The sequence below is a fragment of the Asterias amurensis genome, chromosome 6 (assembly GCF_032118995.1).
Source record: "Asterias amurensis chromosome 6, ASM3211899v1".
Classification (NCBI taxonomy): Eukaryota; Metazoa; Echinodermata; class Asteroidea; order Forcipulatida; family Asteriidae; genus Asterias; species Asterias amurensis.
Window position 1 is genome coordinate 754,067 of NC_092653.1, and position 24,301 is coordinate 778,367.

The 24,301-nt window shown below is 37.3% G+C and overlaps 1 protein-coding gene across 4 annotated transcripts; it reads right to left on the reverse strand.

The window, feature by feature from the left end:
* Positions 1-204: 204 nt before the first annotated feature.
* On the reverse strand, positions 205-24,157 carry LOC139938625 (sialate:O-sulfotransferase 2-like). 4 transcript variants are annotated; one of them, XM_071934221.1, is made up of 8 exons: positions 24,033-24,157; positions 17,005-17,330; positions 10,056-10,187; positions 7,860-8,011; positions 5,790-5,967; positions 5,349-5,516; positions 2,416-2,619; positions 205-1,883 (listed from the first exon to the last, which is right to left on the reverse strand). In XM_071934221.1, the coding sequence occupies exons 2-8, from the start codon at positions 17,276-17,278 to the stop codon at positions 1,522-1,524; spliced, it is 1,470 nt and encodes a 489-aa protein (XP_071790322.1). In that variant the 5' UTR covers positions 17,279-17,330; positions 24,033-24,157; the 3' UTR covers positions 205-1,521. The 4 variants fall into 4 exon arrangements, with proteins under 4 accessions (XP_071790322.1, XP_071790323.1, XP_071790321.1 ...); XM_071934222.1 differs by lacking the exon at positions 24,033-24,157 and adding an exon at positions 23,140-23,235; XM_071934220.1 differs by lacking the exon at positions 24,033-24,157 and adding an exon at positions 19,116-19,279.
* Positions 24,158-24,301: the final 144 nt, after the last annotated feature.

Here is a 24,301-nt window from a genome sequence, read left to right on the forward strand (position 1 = left end):
TGACTAAAATATGCTTTTTGATGAGTGAAATATGAATAAACAATTAAACTAAGGTAAACAAAAATTAGTTTCCATGTTATTAACAAATTTGAAAATAAGCCCGATCCGAGAGGGCGCTGTTCGTGACGTCAATCGAGGCGGACATTTACAGAGAAAATGTGTAGTCTGGCCCCGTACACTACATCTGGATCCTGATCGGTATGATGCTTACGACGTACAGAACTACGGTCACGGAGCAGAATGCACGCACAACTGAATGGCTGCTGTGCGGACAGTTCACTCGGATTACACAGCACGGTGATTCGCATGAGGACACAAGATAGTGACGCTTGGCGCAAGCTAAAAACATGCCCTCAAAGTTGAAACAATTCCTGATTTTGTTCACGTTAAGCATAGCCCCTTTAGGTTCGTTCTTTAATGTACCTTCTTCGACTTCCCAACTAGCTTGACAAATTGTTGGGATTCTCGAAGCATGACGGCTCGGAGTGTTTGCTGCACAGCGCTAGAAAAGACATCGGACCGGACCCATTTGCAAACTGACCCCATCTTTAGTTGTTTTGCTGCATCCAGCAGCAATACACCAAGTCGACATTGCCGGAAAAATGCAAGATAAAATTTGTTTTGAAACGTACAAACTCACGACTAGGACTTGAATGTACTTGCACGTACGTGTGTTCGATGTTCGATCAAAGCAAGTCTGCCTCGATTGACGTCACAAAACGGGTTCGTGTCTTCTTGAATACCATATTGGTCGTAACGTTTGTTCCTCTGGCAAGCACTTATGTTGTATCAAACATAAATGTAATAACCCATCAACCATAAATGTAATAAAAATCAACCATAAATGTAATAACCTATCAACCATAAATGTAATAAAAATCAACCATAAATGTAATAACCCAATCAACCATTAATGTAATTAAAATAAACCATAACTGTATCAAAAACCGCTACAAACAAAAATCTTTAATAATCATTCAAATAGCCTAAATTTTCTCGGAATCAACAAAAAACCAAACACGAAAGCATTAAAATGAAAAATAAACTAAGACAATCAACCATTTACATAAATGTAAAAATCAACCATAAATATAATAACAACCATAAATGTAATAAAAATCAACCATAAATGTAATAACAACCATAAATGTAATAAAAATCAACCATAAATGTAATAATAAAAAAATCTGAGGAAATTTAGGCTATTTGAATGTTTTTGTTTTGTTTTGTTTTTGCTATTTTTGTTTGTAACGGTTTTTATTACATTTATGGTTGATTGGGTTATTACATTTATGGTTGATTTTTATTACATTTATGGTTGATCGGTTTATTACATTTATGGTTAGTCTTTATTACATTTATGGTTGATACTACATTTATGGTTGATTTTTATTACATTTATGGTTGATATTACATTTATGGTTTTTATTATATTTATGGGTGATACAAATGTAGCATCAAAGCTTTCCCAACGCTAGACAATTTTCTAAAGAGTCGCCAAGAAACTGTGTCCCATTAGATTTAAGTTCTGTGACTGTAGTCTTTAGGAAGTCCAGTGTAGTTCCTGCTTTCTAACGTCATGGAAACATGTTTTATATTGAGATTTATCATCTCTTTCATTTCCTCTGTAAAAGGGTCAAAGGTCGATGAGCTTGTTGGCTTCTTTGACCTCCTGCACTTTCCTACGGGGTTGCTGAGAACACATAGAAGTCTATCCTCGTTCACTGGTACGTTAAGAAACTTCACCATCATTTTCAGATTCTCATAGAGGTTAGTTTGTAAATCTTCGTAGTAAACAATGTGAAGCATCTGCTGGCTATTGATGTAATTATTAGCAACGAGTTTCCAACGTGCGGATAGTTCCTTTACAAACCGCGTCCATGCTGCCAGGGATAAACGCAATAACACATAATTAAGTCAAACTCTTCCCTCTCTTGTTAATTCTTGAAAAACTCAAAACACTATGAAAGGATTTCAAATGTAAAAAGGAAACAAAATGGCAGACTTTGTAGCGCATAACGTTCAACGACACAATAAGTGTCCAAAGGACGAACCTTATCATCGAACCGATACGGAAAAACAAGAGATTTTACAGTCATATTTTGTGTGCTCAAGTTGGTACTGCGTGTGACGTCGTAGTTATTTCCATACACGATGTAAACGTTAAACGTCCTTTAGGAGACGGGTATAAAGACCTTTTAGCGAATGGACTCACAATGTCAAATAGAACCGATACCAGGCTATTGACATTGTGTGAAACGGCTTCATAATATTTCTTCTGAAGGCAAAAGATGCCTGGTCTTGAACCACGACTTCACTGGTAGTTTCATTACAATTCCTATAATTTAACAGGGAGCTCGGAGCCACATTGACATCATGCATGTTCATTGACATCGATCTGCCTTCGGGCCTTACCTTTTCCTTTTCGTTTGCTTTCTGGTGCAACTCCAACATGGCCGCCGCCGAACTGACGATTGTGTTCAGCTATTATGGCATTGTAGGGGTTCCTGATGATGAGTATTACGGCTTTATACTCACTGATGCGTTTCGGATCAGGGTTATGTGTTTTCACAGCTATCGTTGTCCCTTTTCTCCAGTCCTTCAGCTCTCCCTTGAACCCTGGAGTGCATTGCAGCAAAAGAAAAATGTGCGATAAATGTTGATCACCTACTGACTCCAGGGGTTGGACTGATGTTGAGCAATTAGAATAGGGCACGGGGTTGACACAACATCCATTTTTTTTAATGCAGGATAAAGCAGCATTCGTGTTGGATACATACAATATGGCAAGTTACTGAGCGACAACAGTGAATCTAACGAAGGAGCCAACAATAGAAATAGTTCTTTCACATGTACAAGGTCTCTTCAACTTTACATTACGTCTATTACGTTATTATATTATTATTATATATTTAACATCCAACATCCTTTAGAAGTTAACAAGAGCATTGTTTTACTTTTCTTGAATTATTTTGTAGGGACACACCGGCTCACCGTTTAGGGCTGTAGAATCATAAATAATGTTTTTATAGATGGTTGCTGTAAAAAAAAATCATCAAAATGTCACGTAATTAGCGAAAAATGACTAAAAAACCCTAAAGCGGTAAAAGGCCAGCGTAAACGTGTTTCCAGCCGTTGCAACTGTCAAGTTTTCGTGACATCGTCGCACAATATTGCAAGTAGACTGGTGCTTTGTTTATAGCAACGTTTTACTACGACGCAGCATAAGGATCCAGTCTATCCCTAAAGTATAAACAACCAGCATATACGGATCAGGCAAATCCTTCGACGATGGAGGTAGTCGTGCTTCGACGTACATCCAAAGATCGTCACGAAGAACACAAAAAACTAACCCAGTTATGATGGGACAGTGACAAGTAAATAAAGCATTCCTGGCACCAACTTCCTGGTGAACTTGTGGCTGGTGGCCGACTAAATTTTTGAATAGTAAAGAAATTTTGTTAGCAGTATTTTCTGCTAAACAGATGAAACTGAGGGGCCCTGTTATTCACAGTGAAACATTTTATAATCTCGGGGTGGGGGTGGGGGTTGGGGTGGGGGGAGGGAATCGTGAGGGATTCAAAAGCGTCCTTGTGAGAATGTATTTTGAAATGTAAGCGTAACTGCAAATCTTGAAACGTAAGCCTAGCTTGACTCGGGATTGAAAGCGTAATTTTTGATTTTAGCGTAACAAACCTAAATGATGTGTATGGATTGTATGGATATGGAGTAGCTGCGTAGCTTGGAACGTAACCATATCTTTTGGAACGTAAGCATATCTTGGAACGTAAGCATAGTTGGGTATCTTGGAACGTAAACGTAGCTGCGTATGGATCGTAAGCATAGCTGAGAAGCTGTGTAGCTTAGAACGTAATCTTATCTTTTGGAACGTAAGCATATCTTGGAATGTAAGCGTAGCTGGGTATCTTGGAACGTAAACGTAGCTGCATATGGAACGTAAGCGTAACTTGACTCAGGATTGAAAGCGTACCTTTTGTATATTATAGCGTAACTTGAAGGAACGTAAGCGTAGCTGAGTAGCTGCGTAGCTTGGAACGTAACCAAATAATACCTCAACAATCTCAAAAATAACACTTCATTCACAGAATTAAAAAATATATTTTTGTGACAAAAATATGCTTTGAGGGAATTTTTTTTCTATCATATTTTTTTCAACCTTTTATACAAAATTATTTTTCACCTGTTCTTTTTTAGATCGGGGGCTCCGGTTTTTTTAATCCTTTTTTTCTTCTTCATAAAACATTTTTTAAGCTACTCACACAATAACACTGTCAAAATAACAAAATGCGGTATTCCTAAGTTTGACATCGTCAATCTTTTTTTTTTTCCCTGAAAACTCCTAGCAAAAAGAAATTAGGAGCCATGAAACAAAACAGAATATAACTTTGGAACGTTGCGATCATAAGAAATAACGGATTTGACACGAGGTGTACCGACTGACAAACCCACGATGACAAACATGTACTCTGATGTCTGGCTCCCAACCCCTCCCAAGCTCACGGCGAGACACGCAAGCTGGGAGTTCGTAGCGCCCGGGATTACACCTCCAGCCCCCCACGAGACACGGCATGTGCGGTACGTGATATGCCCCGAGGCTTACGTTCCGATTGCTCCACGCTGTGGGGCCATATAACAAGCTTCCGTTACACGGACTCTTTGAATGCGAATCTTACGTTAGATTTTTCACCTTTATTTACATTTTGTAGCGATAATTTGAATACATGATCTTTTTCGTCAATTACTCGTTAATAATTTTGTAAAAAAAAGATTTAAATTTGGTTTGGTAAGTTACTTTTAGACGGCTGGAAGTAAATTTAGCCCGGAAGGTCACGTGATTGTTTGTACCACTTTTTGGTTAGAACAATCACGCGGCCAAATTTGATGAGTTTTTTTAAAGGACTGTTCTTCTTCATTCCTGGAAACCCGTTGAATACATTTCTTAGTCTATTTTGTAGCCCAAATAGCCCAATTCGGCCGGTGTGTCCCTTTTTAAGCGTGTCATGTTCATGTTGAAGAACTTTGGAAAAACTCTGATCAAAATGGAACTACGTTGTCGGTTTTGATACAACATAACAAAGAACATTAACGTCTCTTTAAAAATTCATAATTTCATATTTTCTTTGGTGATTATCAAGTCTAACTTTAAAAGATAATGAGGGGAGACACAAATAGTATCAAGTAAATCATGACGTTCACACAAGCACCATTTGTCGACTAGTGACTGATATTAACTGGTACATGCCAATTTAAGTACCACGCAATAGCGACACTTTAGTCCTCACTTTGGTCCTTGTGCGAACTAAGCCATGTCGAGAGTCGAAACAAACCTTTGTTGAAGAGATCTTTGTCATTATAAATACTACCCGTGTAGATACCAGTTGCCCTCTCTATAAGATAACGCACCCAAGTATTACCGGAACCAGGGAAACTGGCTAATGCTACCAATGGCAGGGTACCAACAGGTTTCATAATTATTTTACCATTGCAACGTGTATCTGGAATAAGAAAAGAGATTGAGACCAGTGAAATGTAGTATTTAATGCTTGGTGTAATTATAATTCAAATTGCAACTACAATAATGAGGTAATAATCTGAGGTCACTTTGGTCACGTCAGACGCCAAAATAACATGCTTGCAAATAAGCGAATTTTGTGTTCTTTTTCAATGTGCATGTTCAGGCAGCGTCGGGACCATTACAAGAACAATACGTGATTGAGCAAACAAAGTTACATGCCTGCATTATTATAAATTTACATAGTAATGTTTACCTTCTGCCGCTGTTTGGTACAATGACACCGCGCCGTCTCCTCCGCAATAATACTTGACATCACCTCCACATGGAATGTTACAATCACCAAATGGTAGCACTTTCTGCATACGGTATTCAGGACTGAAGGCTCCACAGTGACACTCTGTTCCTGCTCCTAACGCGGCCAGAGGAAACTTCTAAGAGAGACAAAGAAGAACACTTAATCAGAAATAGATAATTGCAAAACGTGTTGGACGGTAAATATCTGTTACAGTCAAGTAATTTATTTACATATTATATCATATCCTTTGTGTTTACAATTCTTTGTTAAAACCAACCATTCCATGTCTTGTACCAGTCCTACACTAGTAACACAATTTAATTCGGACCCAGAGACGAGGGAGAACAGCACGTTTTATTTATTTCAAATATTTTGGTCTCAATAATAAACCAATTTTCTAATAAAGATACAAAACACCCAACCTAATTAATGTCAGCTTACTAAGACTGTATTGTGATGAAGTACTGTACTCTTACTGTCTTTATAGTAAATAATCAAGACGCTAATAACCACAAAACATATTCACCCAACCCATTGGGTGCTCAAGGCGGCCAGAAGAAAGGTTATTAATGTGACAATCTTCGCTGTTCCAGACTTTTATTTATATCTGAATGAAGACGGAGAGAATAATGTGATGTTAAGTCTCCGACGTCAAAGGAAAGAGTCTAATTAAATAAACATAATTTAAATAGAACATTAAGAATAAAACTTACAAGTCACAAATACTATTTACAATTAATTAGAAAATCCTTAAAAGACGCGAGAGTGTTGCTGTTTTCCAGCCTAGAAATTATGTATTTTAGAATAAACAAATCAATTAAATAATCCGTGAACTTGGATAAAGACTATCTATAATAAACGATTTGCCAAAGATTGGACATGGATGGCAAACAGAAAAGCATAAATAAAGGCAAACTAAATGATCTAATTAAAGTTCCCGTCAAAGGTTTAATGGCGTCCGCCATCTTGGAATTGTACCAAAATTAGAGGATAACTCCGCAAAATCAGAAATATTTACATCATTAAATCATAAAACAAGTACGGCATTACTTTAGATCTCTAGTAATGCAAAACTAGAAACAAAATCTAAGAGAGGAGACTTGAGAAAATTCAAATTAAAAAGAAATATATCTATAACGGGAGTTTCCTTTCCCGACTAAATACTAAGTAAATTAACTCTAGAAAACCGTTCTCTTGTCAAAAAGAAACATGTCATAAAATAAGCTAAACTCTACGAATAATTTATACAAGAGGAATTTATATGAAATCTAGGGGAGAATGGATGGAAAATAGAAAGGTATTGAAGATGGAGAAAATAATGTGATGTTAAATCTCCGACGTCAAAGGAAAGAATGGCCCTCTGACGTCTTGCGGCCGATGAAGGCGCGCTAACCGGTGTATTTAAAAAGGTGAGTATGAATAAATGAAAAGTACCCGGATATGAATTATTCTACTTGTCACATTAACAATGGCGTGTTTATGGTGTGAGTTCAATTTGGTCTTGAAACTATCAACAGTCCCACATGTCTTCAATGAGTTGGGAAGTTTGTTCCACAACCGAGGGGCAGTAGCTGAGGCAAATGCTCGATCACCCCATGATCTTTTAGATTTCGGGACAGCTAGAAATAGATTAGATCACTGGTACATCTGAGACCTGAGCGGGATGGCTTATGGATGCTGGTGAGGAGATCCTCTTAATCAATATACAGTATCGGTAATGTTTGAAACACTTCGGACAACATTATAGGTATGCAATGATGGGGCCAGTTATTTGAATTAAAACTTATATTTGTCGAAGTTGCGAGATAATATTGGAAGAAAAAACACCCTTGTCACACGAAGTTGTGTGCTTTCAGATGCTCGAAATCAAATTCGTGGAGAATTACTTCTTTCTCGAAAACTACTTTACTCCAAAGGGAGCCGTTTCTCACAATGTTTTATACTATCAACAGCTCCCCATTACTCGTTTTATGCTATTAATTATTTGGGGTAATTACCAATAGTGTCAATCGCTTTAAATGGCATTACCTTTATTGAACATGTACTGATGCATGACTTAACGGTCAATTTGTCATCAAAAGTGAAGAAGCCATCCAGGAATATGGACTGATTTTGCGGCTTGATGGGCCGCGGAAGACACGCTCTGAAATCATCCGCTAGTCCGGTCCTAGATTGCTTGGCTATTATCAGAATTAAATGACAGAAAATTACATTAGTATTATGAATGTGAAGGTTACATACAAAATGAACGAGAAAGAGAGAGATTCTTGTTAAAAGATATCAATATAAACCACAAGGGAAACTGACTGGGTAAATTTTGAAATGATTTTGGGGGTTGAACAAAGAATTGACTAGAGTGGAATTCGAACCCCAAAAATCATTTCAAAATTTACCCAGTCAGTTTCCCTTGTGGTTTATATTGATATCTGAAACAAAAAGTCGCATCCCCTTAAGGTGATCCCCTGGCTGCCGCTTCCCAGGTTGTATCGTAATTTGGGTGTGATCCCTGGCTACACGGCAGTTAACGGTTGTATGGCTTCTGACTGGAACCCCCGAACAAAGATATTGACAAAATAGGGACACCGCCAATATAGGGCTAGATAGCTCAGTTGGTAGAGCGCCGGCACGTTAATCCGGAGGTCGTTGGTTCGAATCCCACTCTAGTCAATTCTTTGTTCAACCCCAAAAATCATTCTTGTTAAAACTAACAAGATAAACATTGATGGACAAAACTGTCGAGATGGTGGCAGCGCCCTCTGTTGATCGAACACTAAATGATTACAAACATACAAACAATTACTTTTGACCAACGTGGGTTTCGGTGTACTATGTTTGTCTACTTATAGTAATGTTTTTATCAATATTATGTAATTTTTAGTGTTAGTTATTGTTCTATTTATATTTATATATATACATAGTTTTTAATGATTCCTGTAAGTGGCGGCTATCCGCTGTTGGATATCAATAAATAAATAAATAAATAAAATAAAAAACCATGATAGTTATACAACCAGGAAGCATTTAATTGAACTGACGGTTCAGTGGAACCAAGGTTGCAGCTTAAGTTCATTGCGTGTTCGCGGTCTTAATACTATTTACTACTAAGCAGTATTGTTGGTTAAGGTTTGCTAATCAGCACTTACTATCTTAATACTACTACTAAGCAGCATTGTTGGTTAAGGTTTGCTAATCACCACTTACTATTTTAATACACCTACTAACCAGTATTGGTTAAGGTTTGCTAATCACCACTTACTATTTTAATACTACTACTAAGCAGTATTGTTGGTTAAGGTTTGCTAATCACCACTTACTATTTTAATACTACTACTAACCAGTATTGGTTAAGGTTTGCTAATCACCACTTACTATTTTGATACTACTACTAAGCAGTATTGTTGGTTAAGGTTTGCTAATCACCACTTACTATTTTAATACTACTACTAAGCAGTATTGTTGGTTAAGGTTTGCTAATCACCACTTACTATTTTGATACTACTACTAACCAGTATTGGTTAAGGTTTGCTAATCACCACTTACTATTTTAATACTACTACTACTAACCAGTATTTGTTAAGGTTTGCTAATCACCACTTACTATTTTAATACTACTACTAACCAGTATTGGTTAAGGTTTGCTAATCACCACTTACTATTTTAATACTACTACTAACCAGTATTGGTTAAGGTTTGCTAATCACCACTTACTATTTTAATACTACTACTAACCAGTATTGGTTAAGGTTTGCTAATCACCACTTACTATTTTAATACACCTACTAACCAGTACTGGTTAAGGTTTGCTAATCACCACTTACTATTTTAATACTACTACTAACCAGTATTGGTTAAGGTTTGCTAATCACCACTTACTATTTTAATACTACTACTAACCAGTATTGGTTAAGGTTTGCTAATCACTACTTACTATTTTAATACTACTACTAACCAGTATTGGTTAAGGTTTGCTAATCACCACTTACTATTTTAATACTACTACTAACCAGTATTGGTTAAGGTTTGCTAATCACTACTTACTATTTTAATACTACTACTAACCAGTATTGGTTAAGGTTTGCTAATCACCACTTACTATTTTAATACTACTACTAACCAGTATTGGTTAAGGTTTGCTAATCACTACTTACTATTTTAATACTACTACTAACCAGTATTGGTTAAGGTTTGCTAATCACCACTTACTATTTTAATACCACTACTAACCAGTATTGTTGGTCTTGCGATCAGTCTTGGGCTTGGACACGTTGGTCTTAGTCTTAGTCTTGGTATTGGTCTTGGGGTCGAGTTTACCGGTCTTGACTATAGCACTGCTAGTAACTACTACCTTCCTCGGTTCTAAAGTTTGAATGAAGCAATATGAAAAAGTAAAATAATTACATCGACAAATATTATTGTAAAATTTCAAGAATCCAGGCCTCGGCGGGTTTAAACCTCTAGTTGAAAACCGGTTCAACACACTTTGATTCCCATTCATAAATACCCTTTCGGTCAAAAAACATCAACACTTCTTGGTCAAAAGGAAAAATAAATGCAAAAAATATAACTTCTTCAATGATTTCTTTCAACACAACACCCCTCCAGCTGTGAAATGGTATTTATAAGACCCTCTGGTAAACAACTCCTTAAAAGGAGATGATGTGCGCGTGGCGCGTATCGCGTGATGTGGCACAACTGTTTCAGCCATCGCTCTCGACCATAGAGTTATATATAAGTAGTTCTTATAAGAACTAGTTCTTACGAGTGATGCTTCGTCATTGATCTCAGTATAATGGAGATCAATGTGCTTCGTGCACAAAAACGCCACGGGACCGCAAGATGACAAGCGCGTCATTCTGCACGCGCGTTAAATATGAAATACACGTTTGAGGTTTTTTTATTGAAGGCACACGCGATGCTGTTTGTTCAACTTACAAAATGGCCGCACAAACACACGCTGTGAGACAGCTGTTTTGCATAGAGTTATATATAAGAACTAGAGCGCGCACTGGCCTATATACGCGCCCCGGTATGCGAGCAGGCGGCCATTTTCTAAGTTGACAAAACAGCTATCTCACAGCGTGTGTTTGTGCGGCCATTTTGTAAGTTGAACAAACAGCATCGCGTGAGCGTTCAATAAAAAAAACCTCAAACGTGTATTTCATATTCAACGCGCGTGCAGAATGACGCGCTTGTCATCTTGCGGTCCCGTGGCGTTTGTGCACGAAGCATCACTCGTGCGCCCTCTAGTTCTTAGGCCGTGTCCGAAACGACGACTTCGGCTACAGCTACGTCTAGATCAGCGCGTCTACCAGTATTGAAGAATAGGCAGACGCGCGCGATCTAGCCGTAGCTGTAGCCGAAGTCGCCGTTTCGGACACGGCCTTATATATAACTCTATGCTGGGGCCAATTTCATAGAGCTGCTTAAGCACAGAATTTTGCTTAAGCAAAAAATTCATTACTTAGTAAAATCAGATTACCGGCCAAGACTCCACTCAATTGTTATGCTAAGTAAACAACAGCTAAATACTAGTCATAAGCAATGTATATGGCATGAAATTCTGGCCAGTAACATGTGTAAAATAAGCGAGCTATTTTCGTGCTTAAGCAAATTTTTTGCTTAAGCAGCTCTATGAAATTGGCCCCTGTTTTGTCAACTTAGAAAATGGCCGCCTGCTCGCATACCGGGGCGCGTATATAGGCCAGTGCGCGCTCTAGTTCTTATATATATAACTCTATGCTCTCGACCCATAGGAATGAAGAAACTGTCTTATACGCACATGTGCAAGCGCGCGTGTCAAGCCCATTATTTCAACACTTTCTGCAAGTGATGGTAGACCATGGGATGATCGCTAGAATTGTTAAAAACCGTAGCCCCCACTTTTGGACCACGAAATTTTTGTATGAAGGTATGAAATAAAATACAGAAAATCCATTACTTGCTGTTTTAGTTGCTTGTCGAAAATCCTTCACCGAATCCCGAAAAGAAACAATTACGGCGACAAATAGTAATGTGGGTGACGTCATTCGAAGCATTATCGTATTTCGTTCCCACACTGTACCATTATAACATACAGTGTACTTCTTCAAACCCCTGAAGAAAAGGATGCCGATTTACAGGCTCGTTCGACAAAATTATAAGTTATCACACAAGCGCGAGTGGAATACGAACAAAATAGTGCGTCTGCGTCCCCATCTTACTTAGTCTGGTCCCCTGACCAAAGATTCCTTGACGTCTCTTGTTAAAAATCTTAGGTCAGGTATCACCCACGGTTAAAAATAGAGCATGACGCAACTTGTCAGGGTCGGGGGTCATCTCCATGGAAACCATGTCTGCACTTGCGATAACGTAACCCTCCTCCCGACGGCCGCCAGGCCGGAGGGTTACGAGATTATTTTGATCGTCAATTAATGACAATCTGGTTCAACACGTATAATTTCGACAGCTAGTCACCAGATTTGACCCATTTTAACCACTTTCAAAAATCATGAAACTTAATCCTCAATTAATGCCTAATGAACACTCAAGTCAAAACACCTTTGAAAATGATATTTGAAGAAAAAGGAAAAAAAAATTACCAGATCCCGGAGCGATTTCCCAGGTTAATATATTTTGAACTTGTCGCATCGCTTTGCAAACGCTTTATTTAGGCACAACGCCTGCATTGGCTTTAAATAACAATAGCTGGCATAAAAACTCTTGGATCTACGGCCGACAGGACTGTCATTATGATTCCATACCGAACATCAACGATACTGTCCGAATGTTGACGACAACACGTTCGGAACATTTCGGATAACTTCGAAAAAGGAGGAATTCCTCCTTTTTGGTCACGTGATTTTGGGTGATACCGGACCCTAAATTCGACAAAGCCTAGTCTGAGATTTTTGGGTCTGGGAACCAGACTACATCTTACTCGGCCGCGCGTGTGATAATAAAAAAAAAAAAAAAAAATTAACACACGCACGTCGTAGCAACGAAAAACAAAATGGCATTGTACTTGATGTTCAATCAATACAAATCATGGGTTTTTGTTGTATGCCTTTGCATGCTAATCGGACAGAAAAGGGTAAAATTTACATCGTTCACATTAAACACTTGGAAAAGGTTCTTGCACTGCCGTGAACGATTGATAAATAGTCCCAGTGTATACGGATGTTATACAATAATACTGTTTTTGACCTAAAATGTCTGTTCACGATCTGTGCAGTTTTAGAGCTTAGCAACAACCAAATTCGGAATCAATACCATTGAAAACCCTTGTGTGTCAAATTTCATGCGGTCCGGAGATGGGGACCACGGAACCCCAAAAATAGGCCCCTTTTCAGTACCCATGATCCCATGGTCTATGGGGAACGCATGCCCATAGCCTCATTTTGGGTAAGAATTATGACGTCATGCATAAGTATTAAGAGAGGCGTATATCATCCGTTCAAACAACCCCTCGTGATGCCCTTCCGACCAATCAGAATGGATCAACTGTCTTAGGTATTTACGAAGGGTGATGTTAATCGTTCGATGTCTAGACTAAAAGTGAAGATCTGGGGGACAACTATGGCGTTTGCCAACCAACAGGGTGTGTACGCATGCGTGAAGGTAATTAGCATATTTCATGGGAAGGGTCCATTATGAAATTAATATTATGTCTCTTTTGCAGAGGATCCGATGAGCAGTACGCGCTGTGGTCCCTGGGGATGATCCAGGGGCCACACACGCGCGGTGCGCATCAGATCCACTACCGACCCAGCCCATAGATATAGAATAGTATATTTATTGAGTGGCTCAGCAGAGTAGAATGGTAGGAATATTATCCCAAGGTAAAATTTGGACTGTTCCATTTCACGAGGCGAAGCCGAGTGAAATGGAACAGTCAAAATTTTACCGAGCGATAATATTCCTTCCAATCCGCGAATTAAAGCCACTCAATATTTGTTTTATATCTGACATTTTAAAGATCCTTTTCATTTGATGTATTTTAAAAGTATAACATTATGAAAAATCACACAAATTACTGACAACCAAAAATCATATAGCGCCCGCCATGATGACGACAGAAAATGTGTGTTTTTAGGGTAAACAAATCACCTAAGTCTAAGAAACAATGTAAGATCATTGGCTAGATACCTTTTTTGCCGTTAATTGTTTGCTGTTTCTCCTCCTCTTTCTGAACTTTCTCCAAAACGATGAAAGTAGAAGAATTTTATTGAAAAAAACATGTTCGTCTCACACTTTCCGACCAAAAGGCGCGTCGGTGCGTGTTTTGCGCCGGGCGCTGATGACGCGTACCGCATAGATTTACGTGCTACTGATACGCTATTGTTTGGTGTGCATTCGACGCGACCCAAAATATGTTTTTCAAGGTGTCTGGTTATGCAATTCCAATGCATGCCCAGCTGGCAGGGTTGAGCATTTTTTGTTATTGCAAAAAATCACGCTCAGTACTGCAAACACTCATGAATGCCACTGACCATGGACATTACCTTGATCTCATTGGTGAGGAACAGTCACAGTTCAACCATGAAACTGACGTTACCTACATCTCCTTCACCAAGACAAAAGTCACATTTAGGTTACTGCTGACATTTTTGTACTTTGGTGTACCATGTGTGGAAGTACAACACTACCACCAAGTCTCAATAACGAAGCATGATTGAAATGCGATAAGCATCAATGAAATAGTTGACGAACTTGGAGACAAATGCAAAATTAATGTTCTTCCACTTCAGGCCCTTACTGGGTGTGACTCTGTGTCATGGAAAGGAAAAATTTCTGCACTCAATCTGCTTTGGAAATCGGATCTTGAACTGGAAGAGGTGTGTGACTACTGAATCTCAGGCAGTGGCAGGGGTGGATTTCGCAAAGAGTTCAGACTAGTCTTATCTCGAGTTAGGACGAGTTACTCGTCCTTTAGGACTAGCCATACGTTTTGTATATCTCCTGGGACTAGTCTTAATCCTATAGGACTACTCCTAACTCTTTGTAAAATCGACCCCAGAATGGGTGGGCTCTGATTTCCTCATTTCCATGTATGGAGGCAACCCACTTCTATTGAGAACTCTGATAGCTCTGACAGTAATCGAAGGCTTATTTTGGCTAGAGTTCAACATTTGGTTGGTTGAGGCTAAATTTGCTTATTGCGATTATTAAACCACGGTCATAGTTAATTATGACACCACAAAAATTTGTTTTAGGTACAAACACTTATAAAACTGCAGTAATGGTTTTACTAAGAAGCAGGATGCACTGTACTGTACATTACTATGAAGGTCAAATAACATGATTTTGTCCCCTTTTAGACATGTTTCATTTTAATTCAAAAATACTCATGTTAAACTAGTTTTTGTAGTATACTTATGTTATAATATATAGAAATTTTGCACCCCGTCTCAAAGGTCAGATCAGAAAAATGTAACTTATTGATTACAGAATTTCACCAAATTGAGGTAAAAGTAAACAACTAATATTATTAACCACCTGTCTGAATTAATATCTACATGTAATATCAACAACAACAACAACAACAACAACAACAACAACAACAACAACAACAACAACAACAACAACAACAACAACAACAACAACAACAACAACAACAGCAACAGCAACAGCAGCAACAGCAACAGCAACAGCAACAGCAACAGCAACAGCAACAGCAACAGCAACAGCAACAGCAACAGCAACAGCAACAGCAACAGCAACAGCAACAGCAACAGCAACAACAACAACAATAACAATAACAATAATAATAATAATAACAATAATAATGCATTTATATTGCGCCATCTATTTAGTGTACAAGACCCTATTCCGAGGCGCAGAACAAAAAACAATACATACAACAAAAAAGAAATGTAGAACATAATACAAAATTATACAATGAATAATCTACTGTCAAGACATGTAATGAGCTAAGTGTAAGAGGATTTAAATAAGTGAGTTTTCAGCAAGTTTTTAAACAATGGAAGAGAACTACAGCATCTGATGTTATTAGGTAAAGCGTTCCAAAGTTTAGGAGCACAAGCGGAAAAGGCACGATCGCCATACGATGAGGAAGTTCTAGGAATAGTTAAAAGGGACTTAGCAGAAGAACGAAGAGTGCGAGAGGGGGCATAAGGTACAAGGAGATTTGCAATATGAGACGGAGTCAAGCCGAACTGAGATTTAAATGCAATTAGTAGAATTTTGAATTGAATTCGTTGTCGAATGGGTAGCCAGTGAAGTTCCTGCAATAAAGATGTAATATGATCATGTTTTTTAGATTTTGTTAAAACACGAGCGGCAGCATTTTGTAAAAGTTGTAGTTTGTGGAGCTGGTGTTCGGTAACTCCGTATAATAGGGAATTACCATTGTCAGGCGAGAAGTGACCAAAGAATGGATGATAGTAGCAACAGTTTTATGTGATAAGGTCTTTCGAATGGTATTAACAGTTCTTAAGTAATAGTATGTTGATTGACAGATTCTGCTGACATGATTCTTTTCAACTCTTTGTGATAGCAACCGTGGACCCCATTGTATTCATATGTAATATCAACCGTGGACCCATTGTCCCTTTTGTTATAGGTTCAAGGTTTGAATGTGGATACACACCCACGGCGCCCATTTTGAAAAACACCCAAAAAATTGTCAAATTCACAAAGTAGCGGGTATACGAAATACGATGTATTTTTTTAATTCAAAGAATGAATTTTATCATGTAACGATGTTTTTCATTTCCCCAATGTCTTTATGCACACTGTAGGTATATTAAAAACAAAACGTAGTCAGCCCGAAAATCCACTAATAAACAATCACGAAAGATAGAATGTCATTCCACAAACATGGTAGTATCAGTTATTGAGTTTATTGCCGCACAAGCAGGCATTTTGCTAAATAATTTCAGCTGAAAACCCCCCAGGATTGTATGCCCCGATGTGCCATTGTTTCAAAATGGCGTCCGTGGTGACTTCAATGAACGCACCCAATGAACCAGTCTTTGGACCGTTGGCAGCTCAACGTACATGACCTTTCAATGGGTTTACGTGTGAATGTTCATAACACTCTACATAGAAGCCAGTCAATCAAAGAAACAAAGTCTTTGATTGAATGTCACAACCTCTGCCTTAATTTGTGCGGGATGCCGAATTTTTTTTGGGCAATCCTGTCGCACCAAAAACAGATTTATTTATATCTTACCTTGTGTCCCTGATAAAGTTTGCACCTCATGTTGACTGTAGTTGTGATACAACGGCTGCACAGGCAAAGTCCGCCCCGGGGTGTCCTGAGCTTGCTCGCCCCCTTGCCGAATCTCACCTAGGAGAGCCAAGTTGTTGGAGCGGTTGAAGAGAAGCATGCACCAAAGCATAAACAAGCAGGCTGAAGCTGTAAGCTTTAAGGCGGTTTTACGTCTTAGTTGGCATGGGAGCTCTAGGCAAGCAAGCCAGCCCCCTTCATTTTGTTTACTCTGCATCGTAACTTCGTCTTCACAACAATCAGACTTACTTTCTCATGTCACTGCTTATCTGAAAGAGTATAGAGAGAAAACAATTGGTTGAATCAGTGCCGAAATGTTATCATATCGAACCGATGTCTTCTTCAGGGGCTAGATTTTTTTCAAAGGTCAACTGGGGTCACACTCTTTTACATTTATGATGATTTATTTATGGAAAATAACACATCAGCTTCCGGTTGAACCGGAAGTCAAGGTCAAATGGGTGAACACTTTTGTTGGCGTTTTGCAGACCTTTAAAGCGATGTATAATTTGTGACAAACCAATGTGCGGTTTTAAAGGAATTTGGTTCTTTTTGTAACACGAAACACAATGTCCACAGATTTACAATAAATATACACAGTTTGAAGATAATGATAGAAGAAAGCTTCCCTTAAGATACTAGTTACTGAGGTGCTGAATTGTTTGAGAAATTAGTTTTAAAAATGTCACAAAAATACTATGGAGGACGAAAAGTTACCATCTGCTTTTCTAGTATCAGAATAGCAGAAAAGCAGGTTTATGTTTTTTGTGTATGATATTTTTCCATTTTTCTACTTTTCTGCTACCTGAAAATCAAATTGAACGTTTTGTGGAAATTACTGTCTTTCTACTTTCTACTTTTCTGTTACCAACAGAAAGGCAGTTTTGTTTTACCAATAAAAGTCAAACCTGTTTTTCTTCTTTTCATAAAAGAAATGAATGAATGGCCCATAACAGCAAAGTACAAAAGTGAAGGCCGATCGGTCTCAAACTTTTACAGGTTTGTCAGTTTATGTATGGTGTATCTGAATTGTTGATGTCTCTGCTAGGCCACATGGGAAAAGAAAAAAGAGCAGAATAATAACTAGAAATTTAGAGTTATACCACAAACTCACTATGTTTGGTAACCGGAGGGGAATTATGATCCCTTTTTAAAGTTATCATGAAGAGTTGAAACATTTTTATGTCATAACTTGTGAACTTGTAGTTAAAGTTACACTAATAAAGCTCTACAGCTCTACACTGAAACCTCTGAACCCAACTTCTCTCATATCTCATTAGTCTCATGATGATGACTAGAGCAAGCTAGTCGAAAGACTTATTAAGAACTCGCTGCGTGGTAGTGTAGCTAATAAAGCTCTACAGCTCTACACTGAAACCTCTGAACCTTCATATGTAATCAGTCTCATGACGATGACTAGAGCAAGCTTGTCGAAAGACTTATTTAGAACTCGCTGCGTGGTAGCGTAGCTAATAAAGTTCATACATAAAGCTAAAGAAGTAGTCCCAGCCAATTTACCTTCCGCCCAGGTATGTTAAAGACGTAGGACAGTTCTTTTCAGAACTGACAAGTCTCCAGAACATCCGATAAATCTACTCCGCGGTAATAGAAATATATAGCAAGACAGTTCTCTAAAGAACGAAATCTACCTGACAAGTAGATATATACACATGGTGAAACCGCAAACCAAATATAAATTGATACATCACCATGCAATGCCTCAAATTACAAAATAAGTTTTATTTGAAGATTTGCATGGTGTGGATACATAGGAAGAAACTATAAATAAATAGTAAACTTGCGGGTACAACAGCCATGTTTAAATCTCATTTGTGCGAGTGTTGACTCTGAAAAGAGGAGCTCGACGATTCGAACAGTATTACCTGCTCGTCTTCAGGAATAGTTTATTCTGCTCGTATCCCGAAGTTAGGAGAGTTTACTGTTCGAATCGCCGACACTCCCACAAAAGAGATTACACATGGTTGTACTCGCAAGTTTACTAGTTTATTCCTAACTACAACAAAATACTATTGAAATGGAAGGAATTTACATACAATGTGACGGGCGTGGCGTGGGTCTCAGTGTTTGACGAGAAGCGAACCAAATGGTGATCTTATTCGGTTTAAGTTTTGGTCAGTCATTAACACTCAAACAAATCAGCAAAGCAGGTACCACCTGGCCTTCTAGTTCGTGTTTCCCAGCAATGAGACAGGCAAAACGAGACGGGCAATATTTTCACCATTACTGTAGTTATACAGGCTTGGTCTACCCTGAACTCAGTGTCTAATGAAGCGTAACTAGGGGGCCTACATGTATTACGGATTAGACACAATTACCTTGACCTCAGTGTAGTTCTGTACTATTTCTGTGACGTCACTCTATTGTTGAAAGACAGTGTAGATTATTTTTACGAATCTACGCTTGTATATTTGTTACGAATCTGCACTTAAGTGTCTTTCCAAAACTGAAAGATATAGCATGAAGTGCAACAAAATATAACTGGAAATAAGTTATCTTTCAATTTACAAAAACGTTTTCCAATTTAGAAAAATCACTTTAGTAACATAATTTAGCAGGGCAAATAGACTTTGTACTCGGTATTATGTTGCAAACAGTAAAGTATGTCTATATATTTTGTAAAGTAATTGTACAATATAATGTCACCAACCGTCGTTTGACAGCGGATACATAGACTTACTATAATAGTGTTGTTTCTATACATGTATATGATGTGAGGCATTGCTTGGTGAGGTTTCAGTATGTATTTGGTTTGCGGTAACACCATGTGTGTATCTACTTGCCAGGTAGTGTTGTTTCTATTGAAAAACCCTATTCATTAAAACTGCTATAACATTTTCAATGAATTGGATTTCTCATAACCAATGGGGAAATAGTTTAATAGATTCGTGAGTACATTGGGTCGTATCAATAAAAACAAGCATTTTCTTTTACTTGAAAGTTTCAAGTGTTTACTACCATCCATATGAATAAAAGGAAGAAAAAGCTTTTACTGGAAAGTGTTTACTAAAATGCTAAAAGTATCTACTTTTAAGGAAAAGTAAATCCTTTTCTTTTAAGCACTTACTTACTTCCACATGAATAAAAAGGTGAAAATACTACAAAATGCGAGTAAGCACTGGTCATTTTCAAGGTAGCTCCAGAGCTACCTTGGACACAGAAGTAAAAGGCTGATCTGAAGAAATGACGGTGTTCCGTGAGGAGTCCTCACAGGATAATTAAATGTTTAAGTTCCATGGAAAGACATCACTGAAATATTAAACATTAAACAATTAAATGCATTTCAATAGAATGTTTTTCATATTATTATCAAAAATTTAAGTTTAAATTAAATAGCTATGCTATTAGCCATATTCAGCTCCCATTTATAGCACGCTCCTGTTCCACTTTAACTTTATTATTATTATTATTATTATTATTATTATTATTATTATTATTATTATTATTATTATTATTATTATTATTATTATTATTATTATTATTATTATTATTATTATTATTATTATTATTATTATTATTATTATTATTATTATTATTATTATTATTATTATTATTATTATTATTATTATTATTATTATTATTATTATTATTATTATTATTATTATTATTATTATTATTATTATTATTATTATTATTATTATTATTATTATTATTATTATTATTATTATTATTATTATTATTATTATTATTATTATTATTATTATTATTATTATTATTATTATTATTATTATTATTATTATTATTATTATTATTATTATTCTGGCCATGGTATATCAGAAGTATTTACTCCAAAGCATTAAAGTACGACGACCAATTGAAGTCAAATTTTCACAGGTTTGATATTTTATGCATATTTTGAGATACACCAACTGTGCAGACTAGTCTTTGACAATTACCAATAGTGTCCAATGTCTTTAATACAAAAGTCAATCAATCAATCAATCAAACGTAATTTGTATAGCGCCTAAATCAAAAGTTTGCTCAAAGGCGCTGAGGCACAGAAGAAATAAAAAGTCATTGATGGTAGGCCTCCTGAAACAAGTGGGCTTTCAGAAGTGACTTGAATGTGTTGAAGGATTTGTGTCCCTGATGTGATTGGGAAGTTTATTCCAGAGTCCAATCGTGCCACTGAAGTGTATAATTACCAGCAGGAACTAATTCGTAATAACGAATGAATAATCCGTTATTACGAATTATTAATTCGTAACAACGGCAAGTCCGTTATTACGAATTAATCATCCTTATTACGAATTAATAATTCGTTACGAATTAATAATCCATTATTACGTAATAACGAATGAATAATCCGTTATTACGAATTAGTTCCTGCTGTTAATTATATACTTCAGTGGCACGGTTGGGCTTTCGTAAGTACGAGATTAGCATTCTCAAAGTTTTAAGGACGACAATCAATGTCTATACAGATTGTGTCTGTATAGATAATAATCTCGTGGTTATTCAGCACTGGATATTTTATCTGATGATTAACAAAATATAACTTGTAACTAATTCGAAGATGTTTATTCAGAATAAGCCAATAGTACTATATAACAAACGTGGTGTGATGTGTTTAACATTCAAACTTAAAGGAACATTATTATTAGTTGGTAAGAAAAAAACTCGTAAGATCACAGATTTTACATAGAACTTATACGGTCTAATGATGATCATAGTAGAAAAAACAAAAATCTGTCTGAAATGTTATTATTGTTGAGAAAATTAATAAAACTAATCCGTTTAGAGTTTATCGCTCGGTGAGCATTTTATTCATTTTTTAATCGATAGCATGCGTGTAATCGGTTTTTCACTATTTTCTCGTGACCCAGATGGCCGATCGTTCTCCAAATTCTACAGGTTTGTCAGTTTATGTATGGTGGATTACAATTAATGAATACATAATTAATACATAAAGTGCTTACACTGCCAGCAATTGTTTTGTTAGCAAAAAACATGCTAATGTTCCTTTAAAGGGTATACATGTACTTTTTCCTAACAAAAAACAAAATGTCCACAGATTTACATTAAACTTACACAGTTTGGAGATTATGATAGTAGAAAGCTTCCCTTGAAATTTTATTTACCGTTTTTGAGAAATGAGTAAAAGAAATAATTTTCGTCTCAGTTTTAGCATGTAAAAACGTATTAACCAGTTATGCTATGGTTTTGGTATAATATCATAACTGATTAAGGGGATTTTACATGCTAAAATCATTTTGGTCTCATGAGACGAAAATGATGTTGTGACTTGTTTTACTCATTTCTCAAAAACTACACAACCTTAGTTAGTAATATTTGAAGGGAAGCTTTCCACTATCATTCTCTTCAAACCCTATAAGTTTAATGTAAATCTGTGGACATTTTGAAAAAGTACCCGAATCCTTTAATAACCACTCGTTAAATGTGATCATCATAATAAAAAAGTACGGGTAAATACAACAATTTGTCCTTACTTTTTAAATAATGGTGAATCGATTAATCGACGGAATTTATTGATTAATTGAACGTTCGTCGCGGCAACCTTAAATTAAACAGACCTAACATCTTGAACATAAAAGTTTCGGTGTGTGAGCGAACTTTCACAAGTTTGATACGTAACCTCAGTGGATAATATCAGAACAAAATATCAAATGACGTAAGTACAGTTACCTTGTAAAGATATCGGTTTTGGAAAAGTCTATCATTTTTTACCCAACAAAATATAAATATATGCAACGTTACACATGACTAAGGGTGAAAATGTAAACACTTTTCCCCCACAAAACCCCTAAAATATTCTAAAAATCAAAGGTCAGATAGTTAACAAAGGCATGTTCATACAGCATGAAAGCCACGTAACTATACTGGCTGTGAAAAGGTGCAATGACAGACGTGTTTATAAATATTTTTGTCCGCGACCACAAGCAAGGGGACGGGATACCAGGCACGCAAACTATATTGGGTCTTTTACAACTTTTTTCGGTTTCGTAGGTTTTTCTTCATTAACCAATCAGAACCGACCTGGGTCACCGGGTCAGCATACATTAACAAAATGTAAAGTGCCTGAAAACATCAACCATTTACCTTGGATAGGGGTGTGATGCATTCATGTATGTTGCTTTCACGCTGCCTTTTACCAATGTCCTCTTGTATACGTCTTTTTCCAAATTTATTTCACCATGAACTTACACTCCATGTCTGAATTGATTTCTTTTGGGTATTTTCCGTTAATTCAACCCTGTCTGAACAAATGGACAAACTCAGGGAAGTCCGCGTTGAATGGTCAATCGTTCAACACTTTTGCATGATAATCACATTTATTACTCTAGGGGGAAAAGAACCGGCAAACATGGCCCAATTCCATAAAGACGTTAAGCACAAAAAACTAAGCATAAACAATTCATGCTTACCAGAACAAGGTGACCAGCCTAACTACTTGTACCCTGCTCATTTATTATTATTATTTTTTATTCCATAATAAAATTACCCTGTTCATTTCTGCTTAGCAGAAGTGTGTCTAGCAATGAAATTGGGCCCATGTTGTAAAACGCACTCCTGGCTTCGCCACTCGACTCCAATCCAAGCTATCCAATCCACGGAGGCCTGGGCGAAGCTAGGACCACATCATTTTCGCTTCTTTTTTTTACCGTGATTGGACGAACATCACATAAACTTAAAACTCCACCTATCGAAGATAAAACCGTTTCAAGTACGCCAGGATGACGTCTTCAGTTAATGGCAACATCGAATCCAGAGAGTATATTAATAATAACTCAAGAAGTAAACAGCTATTTTAACAATTATACGGAGAGGTGTGTCCAAAAGCTACACAGCGTGTGACGCCCATTTAACAACATTTCAAAAATTCATTTCTTAGAACGACTTGTACTTTTTTAAGGCAACATTTTTACAGCAGGTCATTAGACCTTCTCAAAATCGCTCGCCTCTCACCAAGAGCTAAACGAACGACCACTCACCTCTCTCGTAGTGACGTCATGCACCTGGGGCCAGCCCCCAAGTGACCCACTCCACAAGCAGGGCACTGGGGCTGACCCGGGTGAGCCCCGTCAAAGCTATTCGAACGTACCGGGGCAGACCGGGGCAGACCGGGGCAGACCGGGGTAGACCGGGGTAGACCCAGGGAAGCTAAACGAACGCACCCTGTGTCTAATCCGAAAGCTGTAGACATGTAGGCCCCCCTAGTTACGCTTCATTGGACACTGAGTTCAGGGTAGACCAAGCCTGT

Bases quoted from the DNA above. Each gene is read 5' to 3' on its own strand.
- LOC139938625 (XM_071934221.1), bottom strand. From the start codon at position 17,278: ATGCAGAGTAAACAAAATGAAGGGGGCTGGCTTGCTTGCCTAGAGCTC. The intron at 5,968-7,859 runs GTAATGCCATTT...TGTCTCTCTTAG, and splicing joins TCAGTACATGTTCAATAAAG to AAGTTTCCTCTGGCCGCGTT. The intron at 2,620-5,348 runs GTTTGTTTCGAC...AATGCACTCCAG, and splicing joins CAAAGATCTCTTCAACAAAG to GGTTCAAGGGAGAGCTGAAG.